The following is a 14,740-nucleotide window of genomic DNA, read 5'->3' on the forward strand; positions in this document are numbered from 1 at the left end:
GACCTTCCAAATTAAATAAGAAAAAAACTATGACTTGTAGATTATGTTCTTGGGTTTATTTCAAGATCTGTCTTTTAAAAAGTGTAACATATTTTTATTTTATCCTGTCCTTGTGGAGCACCTTAGAGAACAGACATATAGAAGTTACAAGAGAGAGATTTAATGTCCATGGGTTCCCAGGGAGTTAGTTTCTAGGAAGGGCAGCTATTCTTATAAAAACATAAGATAGCCCTGGCGAGTTTGGCTGGGTGGTTAGAGCATCAGCCCATGGACTGAAAGGTCCAAGTTCGATTCCTGGTCAAAGGCTGTACCTGGGTTGCAGGCCCGATCCCAGTCCAGGTCGGGGCATGTGCAGTAGGCAACCAACCTGTCTCTTTTCACATTTGTTTCTCTGTCTCTGTCTGTGTCTACACCTCCCTTTCACTCTAAAAAAAGTCAATGGGGTAAAAAAATATCCTCGGGTGAGGATTAAAAAAAACACACGATAAGACAACAAGTTTAATACTGGTGAAACTAACCTTGACTTGACACATAATACTTTTTAGTAAAGTTTCAAAAACATCTTTCATGAGGATTAAATAAAATGATTAAATCATTCAGCTTTAACCTTCCTCCTGAAGATATCAAACTTGATTAATATTAGCAGGCATTATTATGATTCATTATACATTCATTCAATATTTTATTAAGTCCAAAACTGGTATGCATTAAAAATATGATCCACATACTCTATCCTTGAGAAACATATAAGTTAGATGCAATAATAATAACAACAACTTCAATAAAAAACAGTTAAAGATAAATGTCAGGTGCATGAAATAAGTAAAATATGAGTTCATATGAATACAGAATTCCACCTCGGAGATTAATGAAGCTTTACAGACACCATTGGCTGAAGATGAAGCCTTAACAGGAATTTTAGGGATAAACCTGGTGAGCAGGCAGAGGAGGATGATACAGAAACACAAATGGAAGGACAGAGTATCATGAATTCACTGAGGCACAGAGAGAGCCGATTATACTTTCCCAATGGACAAGGGGAAGTCACTGAAAGGTTCTGGACAGGAGAGTAACAAGTCAATGCTTAAAGGAAATGATCCCAATGTTCAGACAGGTTAGCCTGACCACTGTCAGTCAGAACTGTAGGAAGGGCTAGCTGAATAGGCTCTAGAGCAGTGGTTCTCAGCCTTCCTAATGCCGCGGCCCTTTAATACAGTTCCTCATGTTGTGGTGACCCCCAACCATAGAATTATTTTCGTTGCTACTTCATAACTGTAATTTTGCTACTGTTAATGAATCGTAATGTAAATATCTGTGTTTTCCAATGGTCTTAGGCGACCCTGCTAGCGGTTCTCAACCTGTGGGTCACGACCCACAGGTTGAGAACCGCTGCTGTAGATACTTACATTAAAAATACAGATATTTACAAAAAACACAGATATTTACATTACGATTCATAACAGTAGCAAAATTAGAGTTATGAAGTAGCAACGAAAATAATTTTATGGTTGGAGGTCACCACAACATGAGGAACTGTATTAAAGGGTCACGGCATTAGAAAGGCTGAGAACCACTGCTCTAGAATGTTTGATATACAGGTGGGGCAAAAGTAGATTTACAGTTGTGAGTACATGAAACAGAGTTTATTCTTCTATTATTATTAATTTTTGTATTATTTTCCATAATATAAAAGTAAAACTACTTTTGTCCCACCTGTGTGTGATTATGCAACCTACTAGCTCTGTAACTTTGTATAAATCACATAACCTATAGGTGTCTGTGTCTTCATCTGTTGTTAGACAGGAATAATAGTAGCACCAGCCTCAAAGTTCCTATAAAGATCTGTTAAGTGGTATATGCTTTAAATAGCAAATGCTTAATCGTTGTTAATTATATTGACTGTCAGGAAGACAATGGACCTGTAGGACAGCCCAGGGATTTGGTGACAAGGATCAAGATGAGTTGTTTTGGGGATGCAGACAGATGCAAGGAGAAGCTCTAAAGGAATAATCCAGGGACTTGGTCACTGATTAAGATACGAGAATAATGGGAGTGGAAAAAATGCAAACTGACTCTAAAATTTTATTTGAATGACTCCGAGAATGTTGGTATCACTGATACAGAGAAGTAAACAATTGACTTGGAAAGGGGAAAATGTGTCCATTCTAGGCAATGTGAATTTACAGTATAGTCTATTAGCCTTGTGGATCCTGGGCTTAGGGTTAGGCCAGGAGTCATGTGTGAGCAGCCTCAGCATTGCTCAAACCCTGCACCAATCAAAATGACATAATCTGTTCTATATGATATATATCCCCAAACCTGGCTCTCTATTTTTCAAGATATTCTAATAAACTAAACTCTATTAATAGTTTAAGTGGCTTTATACTATAGTTATTAGGGAAAACTTGTTTTAAATAAAGCATAACTATAGTAGCCTAGACTGCAGGCAAGTAGGGGAGATATTGTGGAGCAAGCAGGTCTTTCAGTGGTGGTCAAGTCACCCCCATTCTTCCAACCTGGAGCTTGATATTGAAATGAGGCACTCAGTTTCTTAAGATGTCATGTTCTGGAAGAAGCAATGGCCAGGGTTAGGAGTCCTGGAAACTAAGGATGGGAACTTGAATAAAACACTTTGTCTTGTTTCCACACCTGTAAAATGAGGAGTCTGGACAATATAGAAGGCCTCCCTAGTATCAGCTTAAACATTACACAACCCATACATACTGCTTCAGGAACAAAACTGTGCGGATCTGTCAAGACACCTATAATCTGAAGGTCTTAATGATATCCTATGTAAAGGTCTTAATGATATCCCTATACTTCTACCTCCAGATCCTAATCTTCAATGGTGTCAGCTTTCTCACTCATTTGTCTTGTCTTTCTTGATACTGCCCATCTCATCCTAATTCCAAGACATCTAAAACATCCCTAATGTCTAAAGTCATTTTTAATTCTGAATTATCGTGGTGACAGGCCAACTTCCAGAGAGCACTACATTCAAATACAACCTGTAGGAGAATTTCATAATATAAATGATCTAAGCAGTTTTACAATACGCAAATTCAAGCTATACATGAGGACTTAGCAACAAAGATACAAATTAAATATTAGTAAAACAAGAGAATAAAAAAAAACAAAGTTTTACCTTTTCTTTGTCTAGATGGATTCCACTGATTTCAAAATCAAACATAAAAAGTTCGGCCACTCGCCTATAAAAAAAATGAGTCCTAGGTTATAGCTAGTAATAATGATTACAAATAAAAATCAATTTTTTGCTAAATAAATCAGCCTTCTTCAATATTACTGACAAAAAGACAGATGTTTACACACACACACACAACTTTCTTTGAAATGAAATTTAACACCTTAAAGTGAGTCAAAACACCTAGCTGATTTAGTGAATTTTAAACTGTCCTATGGGTGATCTAGGATCATCTATATTATGCTAACTTAAGTACACTAAGCCTTAAGCTGAACCAAAGGAATGGTGCTTACTCCAATGAGGACAAATTTATCTGCTGCTTTTTTCTAGAGGTGGAAATCTTTTCAACTGTCCAGCTTTCCTTCCTTCAAAAATATTTACTGTATACTGTAATAGTTGTAGGACACACACATCTGCAACTAGGTAGGCCTATACATAGGTAGGTCTAACTATAATACATGTTATATTTAGCATGTGTATTGAACAGAACTATAACCTGCGTGTGGGTAAAGACGTATGCATGTTACATATGGCATGTTTCATAAGGAGATAAATACTTTTTAAATGAGTTAATAAATACAGGGAAAAATAAATAATGAATTTCTTAACATGGATACAAATAAAGTGGTGAGTTCAAAAAGAGACCATTAATAATACCCTTTAATGTGTCAGCTGTATTTAAAGCATCACCTTTTATTCATTCTTCACTATTGAAAAGCAGGCTCTTCATCCACTTCAACCCACCATCCTCTTTTCCTTGTGCTAAATTTGCTTAAGACTTGGGAGGGAAGATTCCTCACTATTTCAAGAATTAGTACTAGTATGCTTTGTAGAGATCAACATTCTTTAATGATCATAAAACGCAGCTGCAAGCTTAACAGGCCCTAATTTCCTTACCATTCCTTAATGTAACAATGTCATCAGAGAGGCAGATACTAGCAACAACAACAAAACAATGGAAGAGAAAGTATCCTGGATAACATATCCGAAGTAAGGGGTGAACTTTTCAAGGATTTTTCTCCTGAATATTTTATATTTAGAAGTATATATTCCCTTTTGCATTACAAGCTAATTAATATCATTTACTTTCCCATTAGGTTACCAGGGAAATAAAAATATTGAATTGATAAGATACAGTAAATGAAAGAAAATATGTGTGTACTGGAAATAAGACATCACCATGATGTGCCACAAAAGCATGGGCTGGGACACACAGCTCTTCAGATATATTAGAGTAAAAATATATGATTCCTGACCTCCAGAAGATATTAGACTAATATCACTCTTAAACATGACTGACAAATATTATGGAATCAGGAAACAATATATCTTACAGGCTATTGTCACCCTTGCCCTTAAATACTGCAACCACCCCTAACGGGCCACCTTCTGTCCAGTCTTGCACTCCTGCAAGATGATCTGTCTCAAGGTCATAAGTCCTTAGCATGATTAACCTGATACCTCATGAAATGTCCTATCCTCTAAGGTGAGATCTCTGAACACTGTCCTCTACCACCAACCAAATCTAGGGTCTCTACTACGGACTCCAACAGAATTTGTGATTTTTGCTTAAAGAAAAAAAATGTTGGGTCAACATACAGTTTTTTTAAAAGGTTGTGTTGAGGTCACATAATAGAAAATCATGTTGTGAGAGGCCTTCATTGTATAGAGCTATAAATGCTTTACGTGGAAATTTATAGTAAGCAAAGAAGGAACAAAAAAGTTTCCACCAATGTTTAAATAAGTCAATATATGTATTGCAAAACATGAAAAACAATTATAACTAGCTTTTTATGTAAGAGCTTATTCCTTTATTTGCAGATCACTAACATGTGAAAGCCACCATGATAATTACTTATTTTAACTCCATCCAAATCCCAATAATTAAAAACATAAAAGAGTTTATACTTGGACAATTTTTCAAAGACCTTCTCCATGAAATTTTCCATTTTCTTCCAACTGTGAGCAGATACTTAGAATATTAAACTCTTTGATGATGTGTTGGAAGCAGAGTTTCTTGGCTCATGAGAATTGTTTTCTTTCTCTTTAATCCTACTGCAAGCTTGAAACCAACTTCAAGTGTAACACCTCTTTCTGTTAATACTTTTTTTCTGGAATTATGTTATCCAGGTATTTGATCTAATCTTTTGGCTCTCCTTGAACTTTTCATAATAGACATACTTATCTTCCTGATTATTGTGCTAATATACCTTGAATGAACAGAACTAAAGTTAGACTTCTAAAATTCTGAAAACTCAATAGAACACATTATAATTTATTAATTTTTACTTTCTTTCTTAAATAATGTAAAGTGCTTTACTCAAGCCCCTAAACTATCTCCATTTTCTCTACCTCATATTGATCTCCTTTTGTAATGAGTAAACCTAAAAAACATACCACTCTCTTTTCTAGCAAAGGTATTTGCTGTTTGTTTTAGTAAGAGAAAAGAAAGATAGCAGAAGTTAATAAATTGGTGATAGAAATTTATTCTATAAGTTTATTGTATTACATAAGTTTATTATATAACAGCTTTATTGTAGAAATGTATGAAAAATTAAAATCACTAATCCCACCAAAGATAATTGCTATTAAAATTATTGTAGGATTAGAGGCCTGGTGCATAAAATTCGTGCATGGGGAGGGGGGGTCCCCTCAGCCCAGCCTGCACCCTCTCCAATCCAGGCCCCCTCGGGTGATGTCCAATTGCCTGTTTAGGCTCGATCCCCAGGCAATTGGACATTCCTCTCACAATCTGGGACAACTGGCTCCTAACTGCTCACCTGCCTGCCTGCCTGATTGCCCCTAACTGTCCCCCATGCTGACCTGGTCATCCCCAACTGCCCCCCCTCCCATCCTAGTCACCCCCAACTGCCCCCCCCTGCCAGCCTGGTCGCCCCTCACTGACCACTTCTGCCAGCCTGGTCGCCCCTCACTGCTCCCTCTCTGCCAGCCCGGTTGCCCCCAACTGCCCCCCCTGCCGGCCTGGTTGCTTCAAGCAGCCTGCTGTGCAGCCTGCTGTGCAGTCGCCCCTCACTGTCCCCCTGCCAGCCAGGTCGCCCCACACAGCCCTCTGTTCAGTCGTTTGGTCGTCCCTCACTAACCCCCCTGCAGACCTGGTCACCCCATGCAGCCCTCTGTTCAGTTGTATGGCCATCCCTCACTAACCCCCTGCTGGCCTGGTCGCTCCATGCAACCTGTTGCTCAGTCATTTGGTCGTCCCTCACTAACCCCCCTGCCAACCTGGTTGCCCCACACAGCCTGTTTGGTTGTTTCGGTTGCAACGGTCGCTTAGGCTTTTATATATATATAGGTTTCCTTCCAGTCTACTTCTTTTTCTTTTTTTAAGGATATGAAGAACATGTTTAATTAAATTAGATAAGGTTAGAGATATTAGCACAGTCCCAGCATATAGCAGGTACTTGAAAAATGTTTGCTGAGTTTCTGAATGGACATAGGGGCACTACATGTATTCCCTCATTTAAAAGAGCCACTGTCTCCGTTGCCACACCAGGTAGGCTGGGGGGAAGGGGTTGGGCAGTGGTCGGCAAACTCATTAGTCAACAGAGCCAAATATCAACAGTACAACGATTGAAATTTCTTTTGAGAGCCGAAAACCGACTTCTGTGCATGGGCCACAAAGTTTCAATCACATTGTACGTGCGCACCCGCACATGGTATTTTGTGGACGAGCCACACTCAAGGGGCCAAAGAGCCGCATGTGGCTCATGAGCCGCAGTCTGCTGACCACAGGGGTAGGGGAAACCCAATGGGACCTCAGCACAGGCTGAGGAAGCATCTTTGTTTTATGAAGATACAAAATTGGTGACAATTAACTTGTGATTCACACCAACAATGAAGACCTTCTCTTGTCTTCTATCCAATCTACTTTTGTTATGTTATACCAGCTATTTAGAAAAATTAAGATCCAACTATATAGACTTCTGTATCTTGCTTTTTCTTGAAAAATTGTATAACAAACATTTAGTATTTCTCTACATCTTTAAATATTCTTCATAAATATGGCTTTCAATGTCTATATTGTGTTTTGTCATATGGACTAAAAAATGTATTCATTTTCCCTATTCCTGTAAATCATCCTATATAATAAAGAGGTAATATGCAAATTGACCCTCACGCCCTCACAAGATGGCTGCCTACAACCAGGCCAGCAGGGGGGTTAGTGAGGGATGACCAAACGAATGAACAGCAGGCCGCGTGGGGTGATAAGGCTGGCAGGGGGATTAGGGGGTTAGTGAGTGATGACCAAACGAATGAACAGCAGGCTGCGTGGGACGACCAGGCTGCCAGAGGGATGGGGGGGCAGGGCAGTTAGGGGCGACCAGGCTGGCGGGGGGGTGCAGTTGGGGGTGACCAGGCCAGCAGGGGGCGAGTTGGAGGTGATTAGGCTGGCGGGGGTGGCAGTGAGGGGCGACTAGGCTGGCGGAGGGGCCAGTTGAGGACAACCAGGTTGGCAGCGTGGGCAGTTAGGGGCAACCAGGCCAGCAGGGAGGGGGAAGTTGGGGGTGACCTGGCTAGCAGCATGGGGTAGTTAGGGGCAACTAGGTCGGCAGGAGGGGCAGTTAGGGGCAATCAGGTAGACACGCAGAGGCAGTGAGGGGCAATCAGGCTGGTGGGGGGGGGCAGTCAGGGGTGATCAGGCTGGCACGCAGAGGCAGTGAGTGGTGATCAGGCCAGTGGGGGGCGGGGGCAGTTAGGGGTGATCAGGCCAGCACGCGGAGGCAGTGAGGGACAATCAGGCCGGCGGGCAGGGTGGGGACAGTTAGGGGTGATCAGGCTGGCACGCAGAGGCAGTGAGGGGCAATCAGGCCGGGGGTTGTGGAGCAGTTAGGGATGACCAGGCAGGCAGGCGAGTGATTATGAGCCAGCGGTCCAGGATTGTGAGAGGGATGTCTGATGGCCTAAACCAGCATTTTTGGACATCCCCCAAGGGGTACCAGATTGGAGAGGGTGCAGGCTGGGCTGAGGGGAGCCCCCGTACACGAATTTCGTGCACCGGGCCTTTAGTGCTATGATAAAATCCTTGTTGGATACATACCTTTATCCTTGTTTGTTTCCTTAGGATAAACTTCAAGAAATTAAAATGATCAAAAATATGAACATTGACATTATTACTAAAGTGCCCTCCATAAAGATTCATCAGTTTATACTTTAAACTAAAGAGGATTCATTATTCCAAACCATTAAAACATGATTCTTATTCTGTTTCTACATTGCTAACTGATGGGCTCTTAGCTTTATTTTACCTTTCTGTAATAGTGGTAGTACTCAATTATTGAATGATTACTATGTGCCAGATAAGTGACAAAGCATTTTACATTAATTATAGCCTTTAAACCTTAGAATAATCTTATGAAGTACTTTTTAAATTCCTCTTGGAGAAGTTATGAGCCACTATTCAATGGAGACAGTCTAACATGGAGGCTAAAATTCCGGTGAAATGAGTTTCACAAAAAAGAAACCTTTACCAATTATCCTACCTAATAATAGAGTAATATGCAAGTTGACCGCACCTTCGCTATGCCTAAGCCACGCCCACCAGCCAATCAGGAGCAAATATGCAAATAAACCCAACCAAGATGGCTATAGCCACCGAGAGCGGGAGGGAAGCTTGGGTTTCCGCGGTAACAAAAGAAGCCATCCTGTTGCTGGCCTAAGCCTCCACTCAAGGCTACAAAGTTTCAATTACAGAAGGTGAATTAACTCCAACAGAAATCGCTGCTGGCTGAGGAGCAAGCAGCAGGCTTGGCTTTGCTCCAGGCTATAAAGTTTCAATTGTAGAAGATAAATAAATTCCAGATACCAGGGCCTCCTCTTGGGTAGCCAGGGGGCGTGGCTGGCCTGCAAACCACCACAGGCCCCTCGCTCAGGCCGCCCCACGCCCCAAGGGAACCCCCATCTTGATCCAGGACACCCTTCAGGGCAAACCAGTCGGCCCCCACCACTGCACCAGGCCTCTATCGTATCTAATAAAAGAGTAATATGCAGATTGACCATCACTGCAACACACAATATAGCTGCCCCCATGTGGTCAAAGATCCTGCCCCATGTGGACACAAGATGGCCAGCAGGGGAGGACAGTTGGGAGGCACCAGGCCTGCAAGGGAGGGCAGTTGGAGGCGATCAACCCTGCAGGGGAGGGAAGTTAGGGGTGACCAGGCTGGCAGAGGAGGGAAATTGAGGGCAAACAGGCTGGCTGGGGAGCAGTTAGGCATCAATCAGGCTGGCAGCGGAGTGGTTAGGGGTGATCAGGTTGGCAGGCAGAAGCGGTTAGGGGCAATCAGGAAGGCAGGCAGGTGATCAGTTGGGAGCCAGCAGTCCTGGATTGTGAGAGGGATGTCTGACTGCCGATTTAGGCCTGATCTGGGATCGGGCCTAAACAGGCAGTAGGACATCCCTTGAGGGGTCCCAGATTGGAGAGGGTGCAGGCTGGGCTGAGAGACACGCCCCCCCCTCCGTGCACGAATTTCATGCACCAGGCCTCTAGTTTTTTCTATAAAGGGGTTCACTATTCCTCTTTTCCTTTTTTTTTTTTTCCTATATAGGAAGTAAGGGAAAGGGAAAAAAAATTTTTAAATATGTTTTTATTGATTTTATAGAGTTAGGGAGAGGGAGAGAGATAGAAACATCAACGATGAGAGAGAATCATTGATTGGCTGCCTCCTGCACACCCATACTGGGGATCCAGCCCATAACCCGGGCATGTGCCCTAACCGGAATTGAACTGTGACCTCCTGGTTCACAGTTCGACACTCAACCACTGAGCCACACCGGCTGGGCTCTCTTTTTCCTTTTCTAAAAAATAATTTGCAAAGCCTTTTAACAGAGGAAGTACATTAACCCTTTATTATGTAACATTTGTCCCAGTTTTTTTTTTTAATATTTTAATTGACTTTTAAGGAGGGAGAGGAAGAGAAACATCTATGTGTGAGCATAAACATCGAATGACTGCCTCCTGCACATCCCCTACTGCAAGCATGTCAAATTCAAAGGCTAACACAGGCCAAATAAACAAGGTTTAAGTTTATGTGGGCCACAAAAAAACAAAAGCTTCAATTTTCATAGAAATGTAGGTTTATTTCGATAGAGACATGCTGAATACAAAGGGCTGAAACAAATGAGTAATTGTTAACATAAAATAATACATTTTAATAAAAGTTAATATTTTTTCTTGAACATTAACTTACCAGACACTGAATAACTGCACAAATTAATAAGTATAATGCAAATAAACCTATTTTTTTTGTTCTCTGAAAGCAAAATATTTTCTACTAAAGGCCCAGTTCATGAAAATTCATGCACTGGAGTGGGGGTCCCTCAGTCAGCCTGCCCCCTCTCACAGTCCAGGAGTCCTCAGGGGCAGGAGGCGACCTGACGATCAGGGGAAGGTGACGCCCCCAACACACCTCTGCTGCTGCCACTGCCAGCAGCGCAAGTCTCGGCCGGCCCTGCTTACCTGAGCATTGGGTGGCCCTGGGCGGCTGGGCAGCCAACATCTGAGGCTTGCCTGCACCTCGGGCGTTGGCTGGGCAGCCTCCATCCGAGACTTGCCTGTGCCTCGGGCCAGCCATGGGCGGCTGGGGAGCTGAGGGAACTGGAGGACTCCAGAGGCAGGCGTGTGGAGCGGCTGGGCCCGCTTGGGGGTGGGCCCGGCCTTGCCGCACGCCTGCTGCCCCAGCAGGGCTGAGTGGACTGGGCACTGCCATCTTTTGGCTATGGGCGCCGCCATCTTTGAGGGTGTGGCAGTCAATTAGCATATTCCCTCCTTATTGGCTGTGGGCGCCTCCATCTTTGAGGGCAGGGCAGTCAATTAGCATACTCCCTCCTTATTGGCTGTGGGAACTGCCATCTTTGAGGGCAGGGCAGTCGATTAGCATATTTCCTCCTTATTGGCTGTAGGCGCTGCCAGCTTTGAGGGCAGGGCAGTCAATTAGCATATTCCCTCCTTATTGGTTGTGGGCGCCGCCATCTTTGCAATGGTGTGAGGGTCAATTAGCATATTCCCTCTTTATTAGATAGGATTGTGCACACCAAATAAGTCAGTCCAAGACTAATGACGTGGCAATCAGCTGCTAAAATATTCACTGTTAGTATTAGTGGAGAGAAATGGTGCGTCTGCGCATAAGGTGCATAGGGAAATGAATGCAACACGATTAGAGTAATCAGTCATTAGCTAACATTGTAGTTTGTTATTAATAATTACGTGTAACAGGATATTATAAAAATTAAGTTACGAGATTTTCATTAAAATGTCTCTTACATACCGTTATATTGGCTGGGCCACAAAAAATATTCGTTGTGGGCTTCATGTGGCCCATGGGCCTCAAATTTGACATGTTTGACATGTTTATCCTACTGGGTATGTAGCCCGAAGCCTGGGCATGTGCCCTGACTGGAAATTGAACAGGCAAACTATCCATACACAAGACCACGCCCAACCGAGTGACACCAGCCAGGGCAAAGTTTGCAGTTTTAATATAATCAAATAAATCTTTCCTTTTGTGGTCTGATTTTGGTATCATGAGAAGAAAGACCTTCCACATCCTAAGATTTTCAGTACATGTATGATTTCTTTAAAAAAAAAACAAAAAAAAAAACTTCAATTTTAAGTAATCTATTTTTCCCCAAAAATAGCTACCCATTGACCTAACATCATTTACTAAAAACCAAGTCTTTCCCTACAAATGTAAATATGACACTGCTATCACATACTAAATAGTTTTATATGTATTTGTATCTGATTCTAAAATGTATCTATTTTTCATTTATCTAATTTACTATTCTATAAGTATAATGTCCTTTCAAATACAATCTATATCTACACTAATAAAAGAGTAAGATGCAAATTGACTGTACCTTCGCGATGCCCACCAGCCAATCAGGAGTGAGTATGCAAATTAACCCAACAGCCGAAACCGGTTTGGCTCAGTGGATAGAGTGTCAGTCTGCAGACTGAAAGGTCCCAGGTTCGATTCCGGTCAAGAGCATGTACATTGGTTGCGGGCACATCCCCGGTGGGGGTTGTGCAGGAGGAAGCTGGTTGATGTTTCTCTCCCATCGATGTTTCTAACTCTCTATCCCTCTCCCTTCCTCTCTGTGGAAAATCAATAAAATATATTTTAAAAAATAAAAAAGATGGTGTGTTAATTTGTATACACAGGCCCCGAGCGGCTGGGGGCAGGACGCAGGCATACCACACCGCCCCAGCTGCTCCGGGCCTCTGGGCACCGTGGGAAGGCAGAAAGTCGGCTCCAGGCTGGAGCGAAGGCAGTGACAGCAGCCAGGGGAAGGAAGGCCCATTCTTGCACGAATCTTCATGCATGGGGCCTCTAGTATATATATAAAAGCCTAAGTGACCAAACGACCAGTCAACTGGTTGCTATGCTGCACACTGACCACGAGGGGACAGATACTCAACCCACAGGATTGGGCTCCCTCCTGTCTGGATCGGGCCTGGCCTGCGGGATCGGGCTCCCTCCTGTCTGGATCGGGCCTGGCCTGCGGGATCGGGCTCCCTCCTGTCTGGATCAGGTATGCGGGGATTGGGCCAAAACCAGCTCTCCGACACCCCTCGAAGGGTCTCGGATTGCAAGAGGGCACAGGCCAGGCCGAGGCACCCCCTCTAGTATTTTTAATAATATGCCTTATCTGATACAAGTTCCCTTTTGGAATTTTACCAGATATTTTTGGCATATGTATGATCTATGACTTCAAATCATTTTAAGTAACAACAAAAACATCTCCCTTAGATATAAATTGGACAGCATTAAACTTACAGACCAGTAGAGAACATTACTGAGTTTTCTTTCTTATCTAAAAATACAGTATGTTTCTCGATCATCTTTCATGCTTCCCAGGTATGTTTGTGTTGAGGCTCTGTACTCTGCTTTCCTGAGTATTCCAAGGTGCATTACAACTTTTATTGCTCTTGTGAATGGTATCTTCCCTCCATTATATTTTCTAGAGAATGCATTTTTTTGTAGTCTTTACATACAACGAAGAGCTTCATGGTTTTGGAAAACCCCTAGTAAAATAGGTTTCTTTATGGTTAGGCTTCTCCAAGAGGAAAAATACAGTATGTCAGATTTCCAAACTTACTGACCCAATGGGACTCTTCTGGAAATACTTCTGAATAGAACTAGTATTTCAAATACATCTAAATATAAGATGATGATCTACTCAATTTAAATTATTTCCTCTATACACTAACTTGGTATGACAAGGTATTTTATTAAATCTATAATTCTTTGTTTAGCCATTGCCTTAGATTTTACTATATAAAAGGTTCCTTCTAAGTGCTAGCCAATATTTTTGAGAATGAACAAGTGCTGTGAGTTTCAGTAATTATTAAAATTCTTGTTTCCTTCCACTTCCAAGTTATCTTTCCTTTCTAAAACAGCAATATTCTACCCAGTTTATTTTTCCTAATACATTTATCATTTTGTTATTTACAAAAACCTTACTGGAATTTTTTAAATTATTATTGACAGTATAGACGTCCCCCAGTTTCTCCCCTTCTCCCACTCCCTGCCCCACCCAGGCCTTCACCACACTTTTGTTTATGTTCATTGGTTATGCACATCCTATATAGTAAAAGCCTAATATGCTAAATGTCCAGTCGTCCATTCAACCAATCAAAGCATAATCTACACTAATAAAAGAGTGAGATGCAAATTGACCATACCTTCATGACGCCCACCAGCCAATCAGGAGTGAGTATGCAAATTAACCCAACAAAGATGGTAGGTTAATTTGCATGCGTAGGCGCCAAGCGGCCGGGGGCAAGGAGGGACGCTTGCGTTGTCGCCATGGCGATGACACAGGCATTCCGCACCGCCCCAGCAGCTCAGGGCCTCTGGGCAGCGTGGGAAGGCAGAAAGGCGGCTCCAGGCTGGAGCAAAGCAGTGCCAGCAGCCAGGGGAAGGAAGGCCCATTCTTACATGAATCTTCGTGCATCGGGCCTCTAGTATACTGATGATATGCTAAGGCCACTTAACCACTCACTATGATGTGCACTGACCACCAGGGAGCAGACAGTTGACACGTCGACCAGTCGTTGTGACGTGCACTGACCACCAGGGGGAAGACGCTCTGACAGGTAGTTTAGCTTGCTGCTGGGGTGTGGCCGATCGGGACTGAGCAAGATGGGCCAGACATGCCCTGCAGCCCTACCATGATCCCTCCCTGGCTGGCCAACCTCCCACGTCCCTCCCAGGCTCGATCATGCACCAGTGGGGTGCTTCAGCCTGGCCTGTGCCCTCTCGCAATCTGGGACCACTCAGGTGATGTCGGAGAGCCGGTTTTGGCCCGATCCCACAGGCCAGGACGAGGGACCCCCCACTGGTGCACAAATTCATGCACTGGGCCTCTAATCTTACCTAATAATAGACAAACATGTAAATTGATCATACCTCCGCTACACCCACAGTCAATCAGGAGTGAGTATGCAAATTAACCCGACAAAGATGGCAAGTTAATTTGCATATGCAGGCATGGAGCAACCGGGCGGGTGGGACACCT

The 14,740-nt window shown here is 42.9% G+C and overlaps 1 protein-coding gene across 3 annotated transcripts in view; it reads right to left on the reverse strand.

Annotated features, from left to right (window-relative positions):
* The window catches only part of MIPEP (mitochondrial intermediate peptidase), a 226,584-nt gene that overhangs the window by 195,409 nt on the left and 16,435 nt on the right, over window positions 1–14,740 (reverse strand). For all 3 annotated transcript variants that reach the window (XM_008159476.3, XM_028136327.2, XM_054719749.1), the window contains exon 5: window positions 3,146–3,209. In XM_008159476.3, the coding sequence (XP_008157698.2) occupies window positions 3,146–3,209 (64 nt within the window). The remainder of the gene's footprint in view (window positions 1–3,145; window positions 3,210–14,740) is intronic.

The sequence above is a fragment of the Eptesicus fuscus genome, chromosome 8, assembly GCF_027574615.1.
Source record: "Eptesicus fuscus isolate TK198812 chromosome 8, DD_ASM_mEF_20220401, whole genome shotgun sequence".
NCBI lineage: Eukaryota > Metazoa > Chordata > Mammalia > Chiroptera > Vespertilionidae > Eptesicus > Eptesicus fuscus.